This window comes from Aspergillus sydowii (assembly GCF_001890705.1).
Source record: "Aspergillus sydowii CBS 593.65 unplaced genomic scaffold ASPSYscaffold_1, whole genome shotgun sequence".
NCBI lineage: Eukaryota > Fungi > Ascomycota > Eurotiomycetes > Eurotiales > Aspergillaceae > Aspergillus > Aspergillus sydowii.
The window spans coordinates 2,723,266-2,739,175 of NW_024467859.1; the positions used below are offsets into that span (position 1 = coordinate 2,723,266).

The 15,910-nt window shown below is 50.1% G+C and overlaps 9 protein-coding genes across 9 annotated transcripts; 6 read left to right on the forward strand and 3 right to left on the reverse strand.

Annotated features, from left to right (window-relative positions):
* Positions 1-72: 72 nt before the first annotated feature.
* On the forward strand, positions 73-1,795 carry ASPSYDRAFT_141636 (argininosuccinate synthase; the record flags this gene model as incomplete). Its single annotated transcript, XM_040841167.1, has 9 exons — positions 73-130; positions 194-235; positions 295-315; positions 378-449; positions 513-637; positions 702-1,190; positions 1,245-1,324; positions 1,378-1,453; positions 1,508-1,795. The coding sequence occupies 9 exons, from the start codon at positions 73-75 to the stop codon at positions 1,793-1,795; spliced, it is 1,251 nt and encodes a 416-aa protein (XP_040708102.1).
* A 602-nt stretch (positions 1,796-2,397) lies between these two features.
* ASPSYDRAFT_53821 (cytochrome P450) lies at positions 2,398-4,124 on the forward strand (the record flags this gene model as incomplete). The annotated part of the gene is made up of 3 exons (XM_040848748.1): positions 2,398-2,574; positions 2,631-2,906; positions 2,961-4,124. The coding sequence occupies 3 exons, from the start codon at positions 2,398-2,400 to the stop codon at positions 4,122-4,124; spliced, it is 1,617 nt and encodes a 538-aa protein (XP_040708103.1).
* Positions 4,125-4,368: 244 nt separating this feature from the next.
* On the reverse strand, positions 4,369-5,387 carry ASPSYDRAFT_63987 (uncharacterized protein; the record flags this gene model as incomplete). The annotated part of the gene is made up of 4 exons (XM_040850265.1): positions 4,369-4,376; positions 4,436-4,736; positions 4,826-5,247; positions 5,303-5,387. 4 exons carry the CDS (start codon positions 5,385-5,387, stop codon positions 4,369-4,371), a joined length of 816 nt encoding a protein of 271 aa, XP_040708104.1.
* A 370-nt stretch (positions 5,388-5,757) lies between these two features.
* Positions 5,758-6,638, forward strand: ASPSYDRAFT_139839 (SDR family NAD(P)-dependent oxidoreductase; the record flags this gene model as incomplete). The annotated part of the gene is made up of 2 exons (XM_040840988.1): positions 5,758-6,107; positions 6,176-6,638. 2 exons carry the CDS (start codon positions 5,758-5,760, stop codon positions 6,636-6,638), a joined length of 813 nt encoding a protein of 270 aa, XP_040708105.1.
* Positions 6,639-6,925: 287 nt separating this feature from the next.
* Positions 6,926-9,458, forward strand: ASPSYDRAFT_39002 (Zn(II)2Cys6 transcription factor). Its single transcript, XM_040845814.1, has 4 exons — positions 6,926-7,073; positions 7,148-8,018; positions 8,071-8,734; positions 8,885-9,458. The coding sequence occupies exons 1-4, from the start codon at positions 6,997-6,999 to the stop codon at positions 9,304-9,306; spliced, it is 2,034 nt and encodes a 677-aa protein (XP_040708106.1). The 5' UTR covers positions 6,926-6,996; the 3' UTR covers positions 9,307-9,458.
* On the reverse strand, positions 9,004-10,261 carry ASPSYDRAFT_192554 (class II fructose-bisphosphate aldolase; the record flags this gene model as incomplete). The annotated part of the gene is made up of 2 exons (XM_040843661.1): positions 9,004-9,610; positions 9,672-10,261. The coding sequence occupies 2 exons, from the start codon at positions 10,259-10,261 to the stop codon at positions 9,340-9,342; spliced, it is 861 nt and encodes a 286-aa protein (XP_040708107.1). The 3' UTR covers positions 9,004-9,339.
* A 250-nt stretch (positions 10,262-10,511) lies between these two features.
* ASPSYDRAFT_139697 (SMP-30/gluconolactonase/LRE family protein) lies at positions 10,512-11,582 on the forward strand (the record flags this gene model as incomplete). The annotated part of the gene is made up of 2 exons (XM_040840978.1): positions 10,512-11,203; positions 11,276-11,582. 2 exons carry the CDS (start codon positions 10,512-10,514, stop codon positions 11,580-11,582), a joined length of 999 nt encoding a protein of 332 aa, XP_040708108.1.
* Positions 11,583-12,089: 507 nt separating this feature from the next.
* Positions 12,090-13,371, reverse strand: ASPSYDRAFT_84322 (zinc-dependent alcohol dehydrogenase family protein; the record flags this gene model as incomplete). Its single annotated transcript, XM_040851330.1, has 5 exons — positions 12,090-12,211; positions 12,268-13,021; positions 13,072-13,140; positions 13,199-13,269; positions 13,332-13,371. The coding sequence occupies 5 exons, from the start codon at positions 13,369-13,371 to the stop codon at positions 12,090-12,092; spliced, it is 1,056 nt and encodes a 351-aa protein (XP_040708109.1).
* A 596-nt stretch (positions 13,372-13,967) lies between these two features.
* ASPSYDRAFT_139071 (sugar porter family MFS transporter) lies at positions 13,968-15,761 on the forward strand (the record flags this gene model as incomplete). The annotated part of the gene is made up of 4 exons (XM_040840908.1): positions 13,968-14,078; positions 14,129-14,643; positions 14,704-15,284; positions 15,340-15,761. 4 exons carry the CDS (start codon positions 13,968-13,970, stop codon positions 15,759-15,761), a joined length of 1,629 nt encoding a protein of 542 aa, XP_040708110.1.
* Between the last annotated feature and the right edge of the window lie 149 nt (positions 15,762-15,910).

Here is a 15,910-nt window from a genome sequence, read left to right on the forward strand (position 1 = left end):
CATATTTCCCCCTCCATCCATTCTCCATTCCAATTCTCAATTCTCCCCGTTAATTGTACCACACCATAAAAAATGGGCAAAGGAAAGATCTGTGTCGCCTTCAGCGGTGGTCTCGACACCAGCATTATCTGTTAGCCTCCTCCGGTTTCCCCCAATGCCTCCCCGCGTGCTCCGGCTGACCCAAAATGCACAGTGAAATGGCTCATCGATGAGGGCTACGAGGTCGTCGCTTTCAGTGAGTATTTCTTTCAATTGATGTTTTGACTCCCTATTCTGATACTGACGGGATTCCAGCTGCCGATGTCGGTCAAGAAGGTAATGCGATCTTCCTGAATTAACCCCCACCGCTACTTGCGCTCTGACACCCCGCCCTCTAGAGGACTTCGACGCTATCAAGGAGAAGGCTCTGAAGCTTGGTGCTGTCAAGGCTGAAATTGTCGACCTTCGCCGTATGTATATTCCGAACAATTGCTGAACCCATGAGGGATTGGGGCTAAGGTCATGGTATACAGGGGAGTTTGTTGAGGAATTGTGCTTCCCCGCCATTGCTTGCAACGCCATCTACGAGAACGTCTACCTCTTGGGTACCTCTCTGGCTCGCCCAGTTATCGCCCGTGCCCAGATTGATGTCGCCAAGGTACGTCTCATCCTTGTTAATCCAGTATTTGAGCACAAGCTTACTTTAACCGCGTGTTGAATAGAGGGAAGGATGCTTTGCTGTCTCCCACGGTTGCACCGGCAAGGGTAACGACCAGGTTCGTTTTGAACTCGCCTTCTACGCCCTTCAGCCTGACATCAAGGTCATTGCTCCTTGGCGTGACCCCGTCTTCTACGAGCGCTTCGCCGGTCGTAACGATCTCCTTGCCTACGCTGCTGAGAAGGGTATCCCTGTGACTTCCACCAAATCCAAGCCCTGGAGTATGGATGAGAACCTGGCCCACTGCTCTTATGAGGCTGGTATCCTTGAGGACCCCGACATCACTCCTCCTACCGACATGTGGAAGCTCACCGTCGACCCGCTCTCCGCCCCTGACAAGCCCGAGGACTTCACCGTCCACTTCGAGAAGGGTCTTCCTGTCAAGCTTGAGTACACCGAGAACGGCGAGCAGAAGACAGCCACCGATGCTGTTGACCTTTTCTTGACTGCCAACACCATTGCCCGCCGCAACGGTATTGGCCGTATCGATATTGTGAGCTCGCTTTGACTACGTATGTGGGCTTATCATGATGCTAACGCAGAACAGGTCGAGAACCGTTTCATCGGTATCAAGTCCCGCGGTTGCTACGAGACCCCTGGTCTTACCTGCCTCCGCTCCGCACACGTGTATGAACAACCTCCCCTTCAGCTCGATCATCATGTTAACTGACCTTTCATAGTGATCTTGAGGGTCTTGTGCTCGACCGTGAGGTCCGTGCTCTGCGTGACCAGTTCATCACTGTCAACTACTCCAAGGTTTGTACAACTGTCATCTTTTAACACGAACGCATTACTAACGTTCTGTGATAGATCCTTTACAACGGTCTCTACTTCTCCCCCGAGCGTGAGTTCCTTGAGCAGTCCATCCCGGCCTCTCAGAAGTCCGTCAACGGCAAGGTCCGCTGCCGCGCTTACAAGGGTAACATGATCATTCTTGGCCGTTCCTCCGAGACCGAGAAGCTGTACGACATGTCCGAGTCCAGCATGGACGAAATCGGTGACTTCGCTCCCACCGAGACCACCGGCTTCATCGGCGTGTCCGCCATCCGCCTGAAGAAGTACGGCCAGATGAAGCAGGCCGCTGGCGAGAAGATGTAAGATGTGATATCGCTGGTACGAATTACGATTGTGAACTGAAAAGCGCCTTCGGGGAAGGCTTGTGCGATTTATGGATTTTGTATGGCAAGTGTTTTAGAATATCCATGTGTAATGAAATAGAAAAGTGATATGGACATACGTCTCCCCTTGCCTCGACATTTTCGAATACCATGTTCCACTGGTGGTCCACCGCCCTCCCCAAGCTCACCCAGGCCCGCAGTATGGATGGTGATCGAAGCCGCCCAAGTAGGAAAGCCTTCAGAACTATCTGATCTCTCGGGCGGTCGGATAGAAATCCTCCCGACGGGCCCTGGAACGCAGAAAGTCCAGTCCAATCAGCGCGGATCATTTCAAACCTTCTGCCTGGGCCAAATTCTGTCCTGGCTGCCGGGCACGCCCACCTTCCAACACCCTTTTGAGTCTGACAGTTGGGCTTGGCCGCGGCATCCTTTCCATGGGCTTCTTTATACATACATGGCCTCATCAACCGTGCTGACTTTGTTTTACCACGTGGTCTCTACCAACTCCTTCACTTTGTTCTTTGATTGACCATATTATCTTTTGATCAACGTTTTGATTCGCGTCTGGTTTCCCAATCCAACATGGCCCAAATACCGTGGGGAGTGCTCTATATGGGCATCGCGGGATATGCCTTTCTAACATCCAGCTTCCCAACTTTCTTCATTCTTTCAGGCGCTCTTACTGCCTTCGGGTTGTTCTACAACTCATTCTTGTATCCGGAATTTTTAACGCCAATTAGACACATTCCCACGCCCACCGTGAGTGCCACCTATTGCCTTGCGGGTCGTTCAACAGCTAATACAACACCCAACAGAGCCGGTCATGGTTCAAGGGCAACACAGACTCATACGTTCTACAAACTCCCTTCGAGGAATTGCTCAAATGGTCTCAATCCGTTCCCCATAACGGCCTTCTGCGATACTACGTAGCAGGAAATATGGAACGAGTGCTCGTGGCGTCACCAAAGGCTCTGAGTGAGCTGCTTGTACAGAATGTATACGAGTTCCCGAAACCAGAATTTGTGCGCCGCGCGTTGGCGCGTATCACTGGTAATCATGGTATACTACTTGTGGAGGGTCTTGAACATAAGGTAAGTGTTTCCAACCTACCACCCCGCTGGACCTTTCACTGAATCCACCATCAGAGGCATCGAAAGAACCTCATGCCTGCATTCTCCTACCGCCATATAAAGGATTTATATCCTCACTTCTGGCTCAAGAGCATAGAGATGGTGAGGCGCATAGAAATGGACTTACAGACTCCCTCGCGCAATGGCGATAATGTTGTCGAAATAAGACCCTGGGCGAGTCGAGCTACCTTGGATATTATAGGGCTTGCAGGTATGAGCCGAGACTTTGGCTCTCTGGCTGATCCGAACAATGAGCTTGCTGGGAAATATCATCGAATCCTTAAAGAGCCTCCGCTCTGGCTAAAGCTTCTGTTCGTCGTTGGCTTTGTTCTGGGAAATCCGGCCGCCCTCCAAAAGCTGCCAATAGAACGCAATAGGGAGATATTAGAAGGCAGCGGGTATATTCGAAAGGTAGCACAAGAACTCATTAGCCAAAAGAGAGAGATAGTCAAGCACAACCCGGAGGAGGCAGAGAGCGGGAAAGATATCATTTCAGTGGCTTTGAATAGCGGAACATTCACTGATGAAGAGCTCATTGACCAAATGATGACATTCCTCGCCGCTGGTCATGAGACAACGTCGACAGCGTTACAATGGGCAGTATATGCCCTTTGCAAGCACCCAGATGTCCAAACTCGGCTGCGCGAAGAAATCCGCTCCAAGCTTCCTCCCATTTCGGTAAACGGGCCCCCAGAACCCGTCACGGCGACTATGCTAGATTCACTCCCATACCTCCACGCATTCTGCAACGAAGTCCTCCGCTTCCACCCCTCTGTACCCCTTACTTTCCGAACTACTGCCCATGACACAACGCTTGTCGGAATCCCACTTCCAAAGGGCACCAACTTGTCTATCTCTCCTGAGGTCGTCAACCATCACCCTGACCTGTGGGGCCCCGACGCTGACAGGTTTGACCCCGAGCGGTGGATGGGTGTAGGGCGAGCAAATAACGGTGGGGCGACCAGCAACTATGCACTGATGACTTTCCTCCATGGGGCCCGAAGCTGCATCGGCCAGGGTTTCGCCAAGGCTGAGTTAGCTTGTCTGGTTTCTGCGATGGTGGGACGTTTCCACATGGAGCTGAAAGACCCAGATGCTAAGCTTGTGGTCAAACGAAGCGCAACAGTCTCACCCGCGGACGGTGTACTTGCAAAGCTAACGCCTATTGCCGGGTGGTAATTTTTAAGTTTCTATACCGGCTGCAGATAGCTCTATAGGTGTATATAGGGTTATTTTCTTCGCTTTTTGTCAGTAAGCTGTTATACCACAGGGTTAAGCAAATTGGAATTGGATATATAGTAGTCATTCTTTTGGTCGACGAATCTGAACTGCACATATTCAGTCTAATAGCCATACATAGCAGCAATCTTATCTAATTTATATAAATCAAGTACTACGCGACCAAACCCCCACAACCGCTAACCTAGCAAACTATCAAACAATTAGCATCAGTCCAAAAACAAATCTACGGTGAGCAACGAAGAACTTACTCCCAATAACCCCATTAACCGGGATGTCGATACTCGTAGTATAGCTCGCCGCATCACTCAGCAAGTACACATACGCACCACCCAGCTCTTGCACCTGGGCCAGTCTCGGGATCCCTCCGTAGTACTTCAACTGCTGCTCCCAGTCCGGCTGCTGCGGCACCCAATATGTCATGGCCGTCTGCACAAGGCCAGGTGAGACACTGTTAACCCGGATCCCGTATTGCGCCCATTCCATGGCGAGCGTGTGTGTCATATTCCGGATACCGGCTTTTGAAGCACCGTAGGGTGCCGATGGGACTCTCTGTATACGAATACAAGTTAGCCCCCGTCAATTGATCTATACTAGATGGCCGCCAAGGTAGGGAGACTAGAGAAGTATTGCATGCATACCTTATTAGGTCTATAGCTGGCCATACTCGCCGTGAAAACGATACTCCCCTTAACACCCTGTTTAATAAACGCCTTCGCCGCCGCGCGAGCCGTAAAGAACGACCCGAAGAGATTGACGTTGAACAATGTCTCAATCTCCTCTTTGGTGAAATCTAGCGCTGCCTTGTGGTGCGTGCGCCCCGCGTTCACTACCATTCCGTGTAGTCCGCCAGCTTCGGAAACAATCTTGTCGATAGCCACGATGATAGTTTCTTCTTGCGTCACGTCGGCGGTTATGGCGTGCAGTTTTCCTGGGAAACGTGTGGAGAGGGAGGCGAAGTCATCTCCTGGGGTGCCGACGTCGATTGAGTAGACGTGTGATGCCCCATTTGTGAGGCAGGATTCGGCGATTCCGAGGCCTATGCCGCGGTTTGCGCCGGTGACTGGGGGATGTTAGATGGAATTTCTGTGGGTATTGGAAAGCTGGGTTGGGCTTACTGGCGATAACCTTGGAGGCGAGCGTCAGTTGAGTCTGAGGAACGTCGGCCGAGACGTTCTCAGCGTGTTCTGTGGTTGCGGACATGGTGGGTGAGGGTGATGGCACTTGGTTGATTGTTTGGAGGGGCTGAGGGGTTATAACAGTTGAGAGCCTAGGTACTTATAAATAATGGCTATGTAATTGACCAGGATGATGCAAGTTGCTGTGAACTGCCTACATATCATAACGAGTAAGACACTGCCAATTCGTCTATACACTGCCCTCGAAACGAGTACCCAGATGATCAATTGGAGAGAGTGGGGGGCGGTGATCCCTCGAGTCGAGGGTAACCCGGACCTCTCCAACAAGACCATTTTAAGAGGACAAATAGGATGGGATGACGCTCCCGCTTCAGAACTCGGGTTTCCAAGGCTCCAGCTGTTTGCCCCTCTTCTCCTTTTGAATCCTAAACGTAATGGCCCTTCCAGCTTGGAACATCCTCCGTGGTAAAACCGCCGCCATCACCGGTGGCACAACAGGAATCGGCCGCGCAATCGCCCTCGAATACATCAGGCAGGGATGCAATGTTGCGATAAACCATTTGGGTCTGTCTAAAGATGAACATCTGCGACACAGCCTTCTAGAAGAGGTTGAATCACTACATAAGAAGGGAACGGGCTCTGCCGGACAAGTCCTAGAGATTGCAGGCGACGTGACAAACCCCGAGACTTCGGCGACATTAATAAACGAGGCAGTGAAGCGCTGGGGAAAGCTGGATGCCTTTGTTGCCAATGCCGGTGTTTTCAGACAGGCTGAACTCCTTGAGTATGAAGACTTCTCACATCCATTCGTGCACTAAACAAACGCGACAACATTCTAACCCTCAATTTCAGAATCGAGCCCTCTCTCCTAAACCAGAGCATAGACGTCAATGTTAAAGGCACTTTCTACTCATGTCAGGCTGCAGCACGCCAAATGGTCAAGCAGGGCCAGGGCGGTTCCATAATCAGCATCTCGTCCGTGAGCGCTCTCGTCGGTGGAGGACTCCAGACGCACTATACTCCAACAAAAGCAGCAGTGCTATCGCTCATGCAATCAATGGCCATCTCATTGGGAAAGCACAAGATCCGTTGCAACGCACTACTCCCAGGGACAATCAACACACAGTTGGCAGATCATGATATGAAAAACCCTGCGAAGAAGGCGTATCTAGAGGCACGGATTCCTCTGGGGAGGGTCGGTGATGCAGAGGATATGGCTGGGCCGGCGGTGTTTCTGGCATCTGATGAGATGAGTCGCTATGTTAATGGGTCGGGATTATTGGCAGACGGGGGGATGTTTAGTAACTTGCAGTAATTAACTACGCGGAAGTATGGAGTTGAAGCTTGTATACTCATGGCTGTGTAATTGCAGCTGAGGCTTTCCGTGACTTATTTTGGACAGTTCTGCAAATAAATCAAGATTAAATCATTCAAGTAACTCCTCTAACCCCAAGTCAGTGCAAATCCGTGCTAGTAAGCAATGGAAGCGACGCATGGACAGACTTGCCCAGTCCCCATTGCCAAGCAGTCATCCGCAGCTCTGCTCTCTCCAGCTCTCCTCCAGCTCTTCTTCTCTTCTCCACGCTCTCTCTCGACCCCACCCTCTTTCTTCTCTTTCTCATTCTCGACACTGCCGATTAACCGCCAATCGACACAGTGGCTCCTTTCCCAGAATGGCGAGCGACTCGCCAGTGCGATTATCTCGAGGCCGAAAATCCCGAGGTCGCGGTCTCCGCACCAACACTGGGTGGTATGCAATCATTGACTAGCTCGTTATTTCGTCTCTCCCATATCCATATGTTCATAGCTGAGCCCCAACAATAGTGCCACATGCCGCAAACGACATCTGAAATGTGATGAGGTTAAGCCCGTCTGTGGCCCATGCCGCAAGGTCAGCCGACAATGCAGCTACTCTCAGTCTTCCAGCCAACGCGATTCAGTCGAACATGTCGAACTATCCGTCGACGGTGAAGCAATCGAAGAGCCTTCCGCGGACACAAACAACCCTTCTGCAGCCTACTTCCCGTCTATCCCGGAAGCCAGCACCGATAATTCGCCGAGCACATCATCACCCCATGAGCAACAGAATTCCAGTGTTCTCTCATGGACGACGGGTCAAAGTCAAGCTTCACTTCATCCGCTCGATCAATTGGCCGCAATAGTGGCAATTGATCACACAATGTCACCATTTGGCAATGGCCTCGCAACAGCACAATACTCTGCAGACATCCCACACTCCGTCACGAGCTCCATTGAGTCCCCGGGACCAACTATAAACGCGGCAACTGTGAGGTGGTTTGACCTGCTTGCTAATGATGCTGTTCGGGAGGGTCCGCAGATGTCAAGCAGCATTGGAGGCTATGGACAAGATATACTTGAAGAAACAGACGCGTCCCATATTACACCTTTACAGCGAGCCACTCGGATCGTCGACCGAACCCATGTCGAAGAGGAACAGTTACAACCAGGCTTAAACGCAGGACAGTCTACGCTAAATCCAGGGCAATCAAAGATCAATTATCATGCCGTTAAGTCACCCTCATACCCAGAAGAGAAGTTATGGCAAGCACAAGAGCCGATTCAACTTCTCCCAAAGGAGTACTCTCTGTTCGAGAACTTTGTACAACGGGTCAGCCCATGGATTGATCTTTTCGACCCAACTAACAAATTCTCTACATTTGTGCCTCACCTTGCAGTATGGTTCCCCGCCGACTTTGTTCTAATTAACGGATTATAACATTATTAAGATGCGCAATGCTGGGCTGCTAAATGCAATCCTAGCCCTTTCCTCTCGCCACCTCGCAATTAACCCAGAGCGATCCTTGCATGACCACCCCAACCGGGAGATCTCACTTCAGTATTATTATCAAACGCTTCACTACGTCCAGAAAGCTATGCAATATTCGAGCTACAAAACCAGTCTAGAGCTTCTTGCTACAACATTAATTATATCTACCTACGAAATGCTAGACGATTCAAGCCAAGACTGGCAGCGGCATTTAGAAGGTGTTTTCCTCATTCAGCGTTCACAAGTGATACACGGTGATTCTGGAGGACTGAAAGCAGCTGTATGGTGGGCATGGCTCTGCCAGGACGTGTGGGCAGCATTCCGAGAAAGACGGAAAACGCTGACCTTCTGGGTTCCCAAAAAGACGTATGCAGACCTTTCACCGTCTGAGATTGCTGCCCGCTCAATGTTTGTTCTCGCAAAAGTTATTAATTACTGCTCTCGGGAAGAATGCATTCTCGCAGAGATCAATCTACAAGCTAGAGCAGATAAAGCAAAACATCTGCGTTCTATGCTTGATGAGTGGTGGAGTCATTTAACTGTCGAGTTTTCTCCACTCCCAGCAATGACCCCCGACTCATCTGCTGCGTTTCAACCCATATGGATTCGGACCCCGGCGTTTGGTAAGTTTAAGATCCTATATATACGGTCTATGACATATAAATTGTTCTCTGTATGGTCCAGTAGTGTGGATCCATCACTGGGCTCCTTGCTGAACTAGCATGGGATGAACAATTGTTCCACGCTTCTTCAATTCCTACTAACTTTCAAAGCTGTCGCCGTCCAACTACATTGCGTGGCCCATATTCTTCTCTTCTCGCACGAACCATGCATTGGCGGTTTAGATAGTTATCTCGAGCGGCAGACGAGAGTTCGGCAATGCGTAGAAATTATCTGTGGCATTGCCATGACATTGAAGGACGATGCGTCTAGTGTGATATCATCGCAATGTCTATATATCGGTAATGCTATACCCAGTCAAAGGTTTCTTATACTCACATCAATAGCCGGAATGTTTACCCAAGGCAACCGCTCCCGCGAATGCGTACTAGACCTCCTCAATACATGTCGGCAGCGAACCGGCTGGCCAGTTCACTCCTTTGGGGACGAGCTGAAACAACTATGGATAACCCACGAGAGACCAACACCAAACGAGACTGTGACATACGCAAATATACTCTTGAACCGGCATTAGTTCATTCTTTTTGCTATCGACCGGGGCCTACGGCTATGCTTTGCCCGCGGAGCCGCAAATCTCCATCCACTTTATCGTCGCCTGGGCCACCTTCTCGATCCCCTCTTCGATGAGCTGCGTATGCGGCATCTTCCCGGCGCTCGCGTAAAGGTGCGCGTAGTAACCATCCAGGACAATCCTGTTGACGTTGACCTTGCTGACACCAGCGGCGATGCATTTCTTCACCAGGTCAGGCTCATAGCCGTTCGTCCCGTGCACTGCTAATCTAATTCTGCCATTCGCTTGCCTTCGAATGCTGTCAAACCTATGTCCAATGTTAGCAGCTAAGTCCAAAGTAGATATCTCGGGATTGCTGAGCCCCGTACCTCTGGAAATCCAATTGAGGGCCCTGCGGGCCGTATTCGCCATGGACATTCCCGAATGCGGGGGCCAACGTATCAACTCCAGTTTCAACAAACTCATCGACTTCCTCCGGAGTAGTCATGCAGGCTTCTAAACCGGCTGTATCCATTACCCCGTCCTCTCCACCCTCGATGCGGCCCGGTTCCGCTTCCGTGGCAATTTGTCGCTCATTGCAGTGCCGCACCCATTGTGCCGTCTTGCGCAAATTGTCCTCTTTTTCGTAATGCGACATATCCACCATAATGCTATCGAATGGTAGCTCGGCAGCTCGCCGAATGAGGTCCTCTGACTGTGCGTGGTCCAGATGGATAGAGATGGGAACGTCGGCACGTTTAGCCGCATCGGCGGCCGCCCGTACGAGGGTCCCATCAAAAGTCGCAATAGCCCATGGGAAAAATTGCAGGATGAGTGGCGAGCGAGCGGTTGTGGCAGCTTTTATCAGACCGTGGACTTGCTCGATATTGTATGCAATAGCCGCTATCACGCCGTAGCGGCCGGCCTCGGCATTGCGTAGGATGCTGAGATGTGTGTTCGTTTCTTTCCAGTTGGCCATGGTCTTTTTCTTTGTTCCTGCTCAACACGTCTATGAGAGATAATAGGTAACTTACGCGCGTCGAATATGAGGTCTTCGCGCTGATATTTAATAGCTTGCTCTTGCTGCGGCCTCGTCTCGGGGTAATCCATAGCCTCCACAGCGGGGCTTGGCCCACGAAAGGGCCGCGACTCGCGCCGCAGCCACCCTATAAACAACCCTCAGAAAGGCATTATTACCTTACTCGATCGATAAGCAGCAGCAAAACGTCATGTCACCTACAGCGCCATTCCTCATACACGATGACAGGTTCCGGGCCATCCTCGGCGAAAGTCCGACTCTAGATCTTCTCGCCGAGAGAGAGGCATACCCTTTCGCCCATGAAGCGGGCGTGTTCATTCCGTCGCGCCATGAGCTCTATATAACGAGTAACCGCATTAACGATCCATCCGACGGCCAGCGGGTGCAAATAACCAGAGTTATCTTTGACAGCAACAATCCCTCAGGGCCAGTAACATGTGACGAACTCTCTCTTCCGATTCCAATGGCCAACGGGGGGGTCAATTACAAGGATGGCTTCCTCATCTGTGCGCAGGGGTCGATGGTTGCGTCTAGCGGGCTGTACTATGTGCAGGCATCGGCTCCGTATAAGACTACCGTGATGAAAACTGATTTCCACGGCCGCCCTTTTAATTCAGTCAACGATGTTGTCGTCCATAGCGATGGGACTATCTGGTTCACCGACCCGACCTATGGTTATGAGCAGGGGTATCGACCACCTCCACGGCTACCGAGCCAGGTCTACCGATATAATCCCGATAATGGGAGTATTCGCGCCATGGCAGATGGTTTCGGAAAACCGAACGGCGTTTGTTTCTCGCCGGACGAGAAGGTAGTTTATGTGACCGATACGGACTGGATGCGTGGAGATGGGACAACGGATGATACCCGAGTATCATCGATGTAAGTTCAAACCTATTACTCTTCCACGTTATACCGCAAAGTGTAGTATTATCTGAGCTAACTACCTTGTAGCTACGCATTTGATGTCGTCACCCGCCACAACCAGCCCTTTTTAGCCAACCGCCGGCTATTCGCAATGGCGGATAACGGAATCCCAGACGGCATCAAATGTGACCTTGATGGGAACGTGTACAGCGGCTGTGGAGATGGTGTCAACGTCTGGTCTCCCGGAGGAGAACTTCTAGGACGAATATTGTTAGAAGGAGGCGTTGCCAACTTCTGTTTTGGTAGAGATGGGGAGATATTCCTTTTGAACGAGAATCGGTTGTGGAGGGCGAAGCTGAATGGAGGTGTCAAGGGTGCACTTCTTGGTCTTTAGGTTCTTTTTGTGAGATAGTTCAAATATTGCTGAATAAAACCTGACAATATCCCAAGGGAATTAACTTCCCTTGATGCGTAAAGGTGTTCGTTCTTTAAGACATCCACAGAGCAATATTGAATGCAGAATGCCTGGGGCAGTATTAGGGCGCAATCCTGACGAATTTTATGGAATTTATGAGCCGTTTCTGCCATTATAACCAATTCATCCTCCTTTCTCAGACAAAATGAGAGGTTTGGGGGGATGAGCGCACAGTTATTGCCAGGCAATCGCACAAGCAAACGCTGTCAGCCTCGCTCACTCTACAAACACAACTCTTCCATCCTCTTCCCTTCATCCCTCCTCCTCAATTCTTTTTCTTTCCTAGATAAAGTCCATGCCATGGAGATTCCTGAGGCTGCCGAGATTCACCACTTACTCTCGTCCTATCTCTGTTACATGTACTCCTAGCATCCCAATCAATCATCTCTCATTCACATCTACCTAAATCTAAGCAGTATATATTGACTAGTCGAAAACAATTGCCGCTTTGATCACCCTTTTCGATCTCATCGCATCCAAGCACTCCTCCCATTGCTCTACGGGAAATGTCTCGTTGACGATACCAGTAACACGGACTTTGCCCGTTTCTAAAATTCAAATAAGTGAATATGCTGGTCTCAAAATTTGAATATAGAAAACTTACCGATATAGTCGATTGCAGCGGGAAATTTGTGCATCTCGCTGAACGACCCAAGCACATGGATCTCGTCCTTGAAGATTCTATTCGGTGGCAACGAGATTCGGTCATTGTCATTGTAAACTCCGTAAACGACCAGTTTCCCGCCCTTTCGAACAAAGTCCAGAGCCCTTTCCAAGACTCTAGCGCTGCCTGTCGCTTCAACTACGATATCGAACCCGTACGGGTTATCGCGGTATAGCTTCTCGAGTACCGCCGCTGAAGCTGCTTGGTCTCGTGGAAGATCTATATACTCGTCTGCAGCATCGAGAGATCTTGCGAGTTCCATCTTGACTCCCTCTGGTGCGGCCACAACGACATTGCATCCTCCGTTTTGTCGCAGCATCTGCGCAAGAACTAAACCAGTCGGGCCAGCTCCAAATAACAATACCTTTGAGCCCATGTGTGGGGCGATTTTATCAATCCCGTGCGCAGCGCAGGCTGCCGGTTCGATCAGCGTAGCATCTACATCCGATATACCTCTGATAGGGAATACTCTCTTTGCTGGGTAAACGGCGTATTCGGCGAAGCCTCCATCGACCATGACGCCGTGCGCAATAAAGTTCTCGCAAAAGAGCTCGCTTCCGCGACGACAGTGAAAGCACTCCCCGCATAGTTCTGAGTTGTCTGCCACCACTCGATCACCAACAGTGAAGCCCTTTACTTTGGAGCCAAATGCTGCGACCACGCCGACTGTTTCGTGTCCTGGGACTACCGGAAACTATCACAGATATTAGATTCTAGACGAGAAACGATGACACCGTTCTCTACCTGCGCTCCGAATTCTCCGTCGTGGATATGTAAATCGGTTCCGCAGACGCCGCACGCTTTTACTTTGATCTATTTCCACATGTTAGCTCAACTCAACTTCTTCGTCAGTAAATCAGTACCCCAATACCAGTAAGTCGTGATCTCTTATCTCGGGTAAAGGCTTCTCAACAACGCGCGGGTTCCTGGGCGCAGAGTACTCTACCCTCTTCACGTCAATGTCTTCATTTTTAACCGAAACTGACTTATCCGAACAAACATACCCAGTGCTTTCATCTTTTGGGGAAGATTGAAGGCATCCATTTTGTTGAGCTTTGGTGCTTTCCAATGTATGTGATGAATAAACTTGAGAAAGAATCAGAAGGAAGACGAGGATCTACTCCAAATGAACCATTGCCTTTACCCGAGGACTGCACCAGATGGGTCTCCTAATCTCTTTCGGTACTCGAAACGAGCACTCTGCTGGGGGAATCATACGACAGAGGACTCTAAAATCCGATCTCTTGAAGACTGACTAGCCTGCCCGAGTAGTTGGAGCACCATGCTCACTTCATGATTCAGGTTCCATCTCCGCCGTCCAATCAATAGCGACAATAAGAGGACTGCTCGTCTCGAGGGAGGGCGATCTCACCCTTTGTGCCGTCTGTTACATAGGGTCCTTATTTCTTGAGCTCGGAAAATGATGTGATGGGAGTGTGGATACTCAGCTGTCCCATTGTCACCTCACTTGCGCAGTGTTTATTCCGCCCCCCGTGGGGTAAACTGAGCGCATGGCAAATTCCGGAGATAGTGCCATGCAACTGTGGAGCACATATAAAAGCGTGTGTACTCGCCATTTCTCAACCGGAGTACAGAGCACGGCCCAGTCAGCTGTTCAGTCTTTTGATTGTCCGTGAACTATGGGATTTCTTGGTCATCTCAAGCCCTCGGGGCACCTCCGGGGAACATCGCTGACGTTCTGGTTTGCTGTCGGGTGTGGTGCCGATATGGCCTTGTATGGTTACGATCAGGTATGCACATTTCTCAAGGTTGTGATTGGCAACTGTTAACACCTGTTTAGGGTGTCTTTGGCGGCGTCGTTATCTCCCCGGACTACCTTCGCGTGCACGACCTAGAAGGTCCCTCGAAGACCAATATACTCAGTACGGTAACTGCCATTTACAACGTGGGCTGCTTCCTGGGTGCTGTCAGCGCTACATGGGTGGGAGGTAAATTAGGGCGCAAGAGATCTGTTCTCCTCGGAATCGCTATTATGACCATTGGAGCAATTCTTCAGACTACATCTTACAGTGTTCCACAAATGATAGTCGCGCGAATTGTTTCCGGTATTGGAAACGGCATCAACTCCTCCACTGTTCCTGTCTGGCAAACAGAGACGGCTCCCGCTAGATTGAAAGGAAAGCTTGTCATTCTGCAAAACGCTCTTCTCCTCGTCGGCTTCTCAATTTCTAATTGGATCAACTACGGTCTTGCCTTTGTCGATGGTCCCGTTTCCTGGCGATTCCCCCTTGCCTTCCAATTAGTCTTCATTATCATGATCTTTCTCATCATTCCATGGCTTCCGGAATCACCAAGGTATGCACTCCTCACATTTCATCCCCAATTTGTGGCCCAATGCTAATTGATATACATTAGATGGCTCATTATCAAATCCCGAGATGAAGAAGCATTGAATATTCTCTCAGACATCGAGGACAAACCTACAACCGACGCATTCATACTCTCCCAGTTGCAGAGCATAAAGTACACAGCGGAATACGAACGCAGCAACGGGATGAGCTGGAGCGAACTTCTACGAGGACAAGGCTCGAACAAATCCGGCACCAAGACAATCCGCCGTTTAATCCTAGGAATGGGCGTCCAAATCATGATGCAAATCTCTGGGATCAATGTTACGTCCTATTATTTTCCAACTATTTTGACAACGTCCGTTGGATTAAGCGCAAATATGGCGCGATTGTTGGCCAGCTGTAACAGCGTCCAATACCTCCTCTGGGCCCTCCTCGGAATCCGGCAAGTTGATCGATGGGGGCGCCGTAATACCATGATGTTTGCTGCAGCAGGACAATGTTTTTGCTATATCCTTATTACTGTGCTGGTCCGATTCAACGAGATGCCCGGGTATCTACATGCACAGCAGGTTGCATCCGCAGCCGTGGCATTCTTCTTCCTCTACTACGTGTTCTTCGGGATTGGAATGCAGGGTATACCATGGTGTAAGTGTTCCAACTATTCTGTCATCCTCAAGCATAATCTGACGAAATTCTCCAGTATACCCAACGGAAATCAACTCTCTCACCATGCGAACGAAAGGCGCAGCGATCGGCGCCGCAACTAACTGGATCCTAAATTTCATGGTTGTGGAGATCACACCTATCGGAGTGCAGAATCTCGGTTGGCGATTCTATATCATTTGGGTTACCCTGAATGCGGCAATGGTGCCCACAATGTATTTGTTCTACCCAGAGACTGCAGGGCGAACCCTGGAGGATATGGACGAGTACTACCGAGCGGATCCTCCCCTTTTGGTCTTCCGAGACAAGGAAGCCATATCGCTCAAGAGACCTGAAAGGTATAGGATAAAGGAGGAGGAAGTTATCAGGAAGAACGATCTCAGCCGGGATGCTGGAGAAGCACCGGTTGAAAAGACTGCGGATGGATCTGTGCAACACCAGGAGAACGTGCCACAGTAAAGAGACGATGAAATATTTGCGGGTAACAGAATCTACTCTGTTTAGTTATTATGTCTGGTATACTATATTGTAGTGGAATTTCTTTTGTTCTGATGGGCTACTTATTGGATGTACCGTAACCTGAGAAACCAGGCATTCAGCCGATTAGC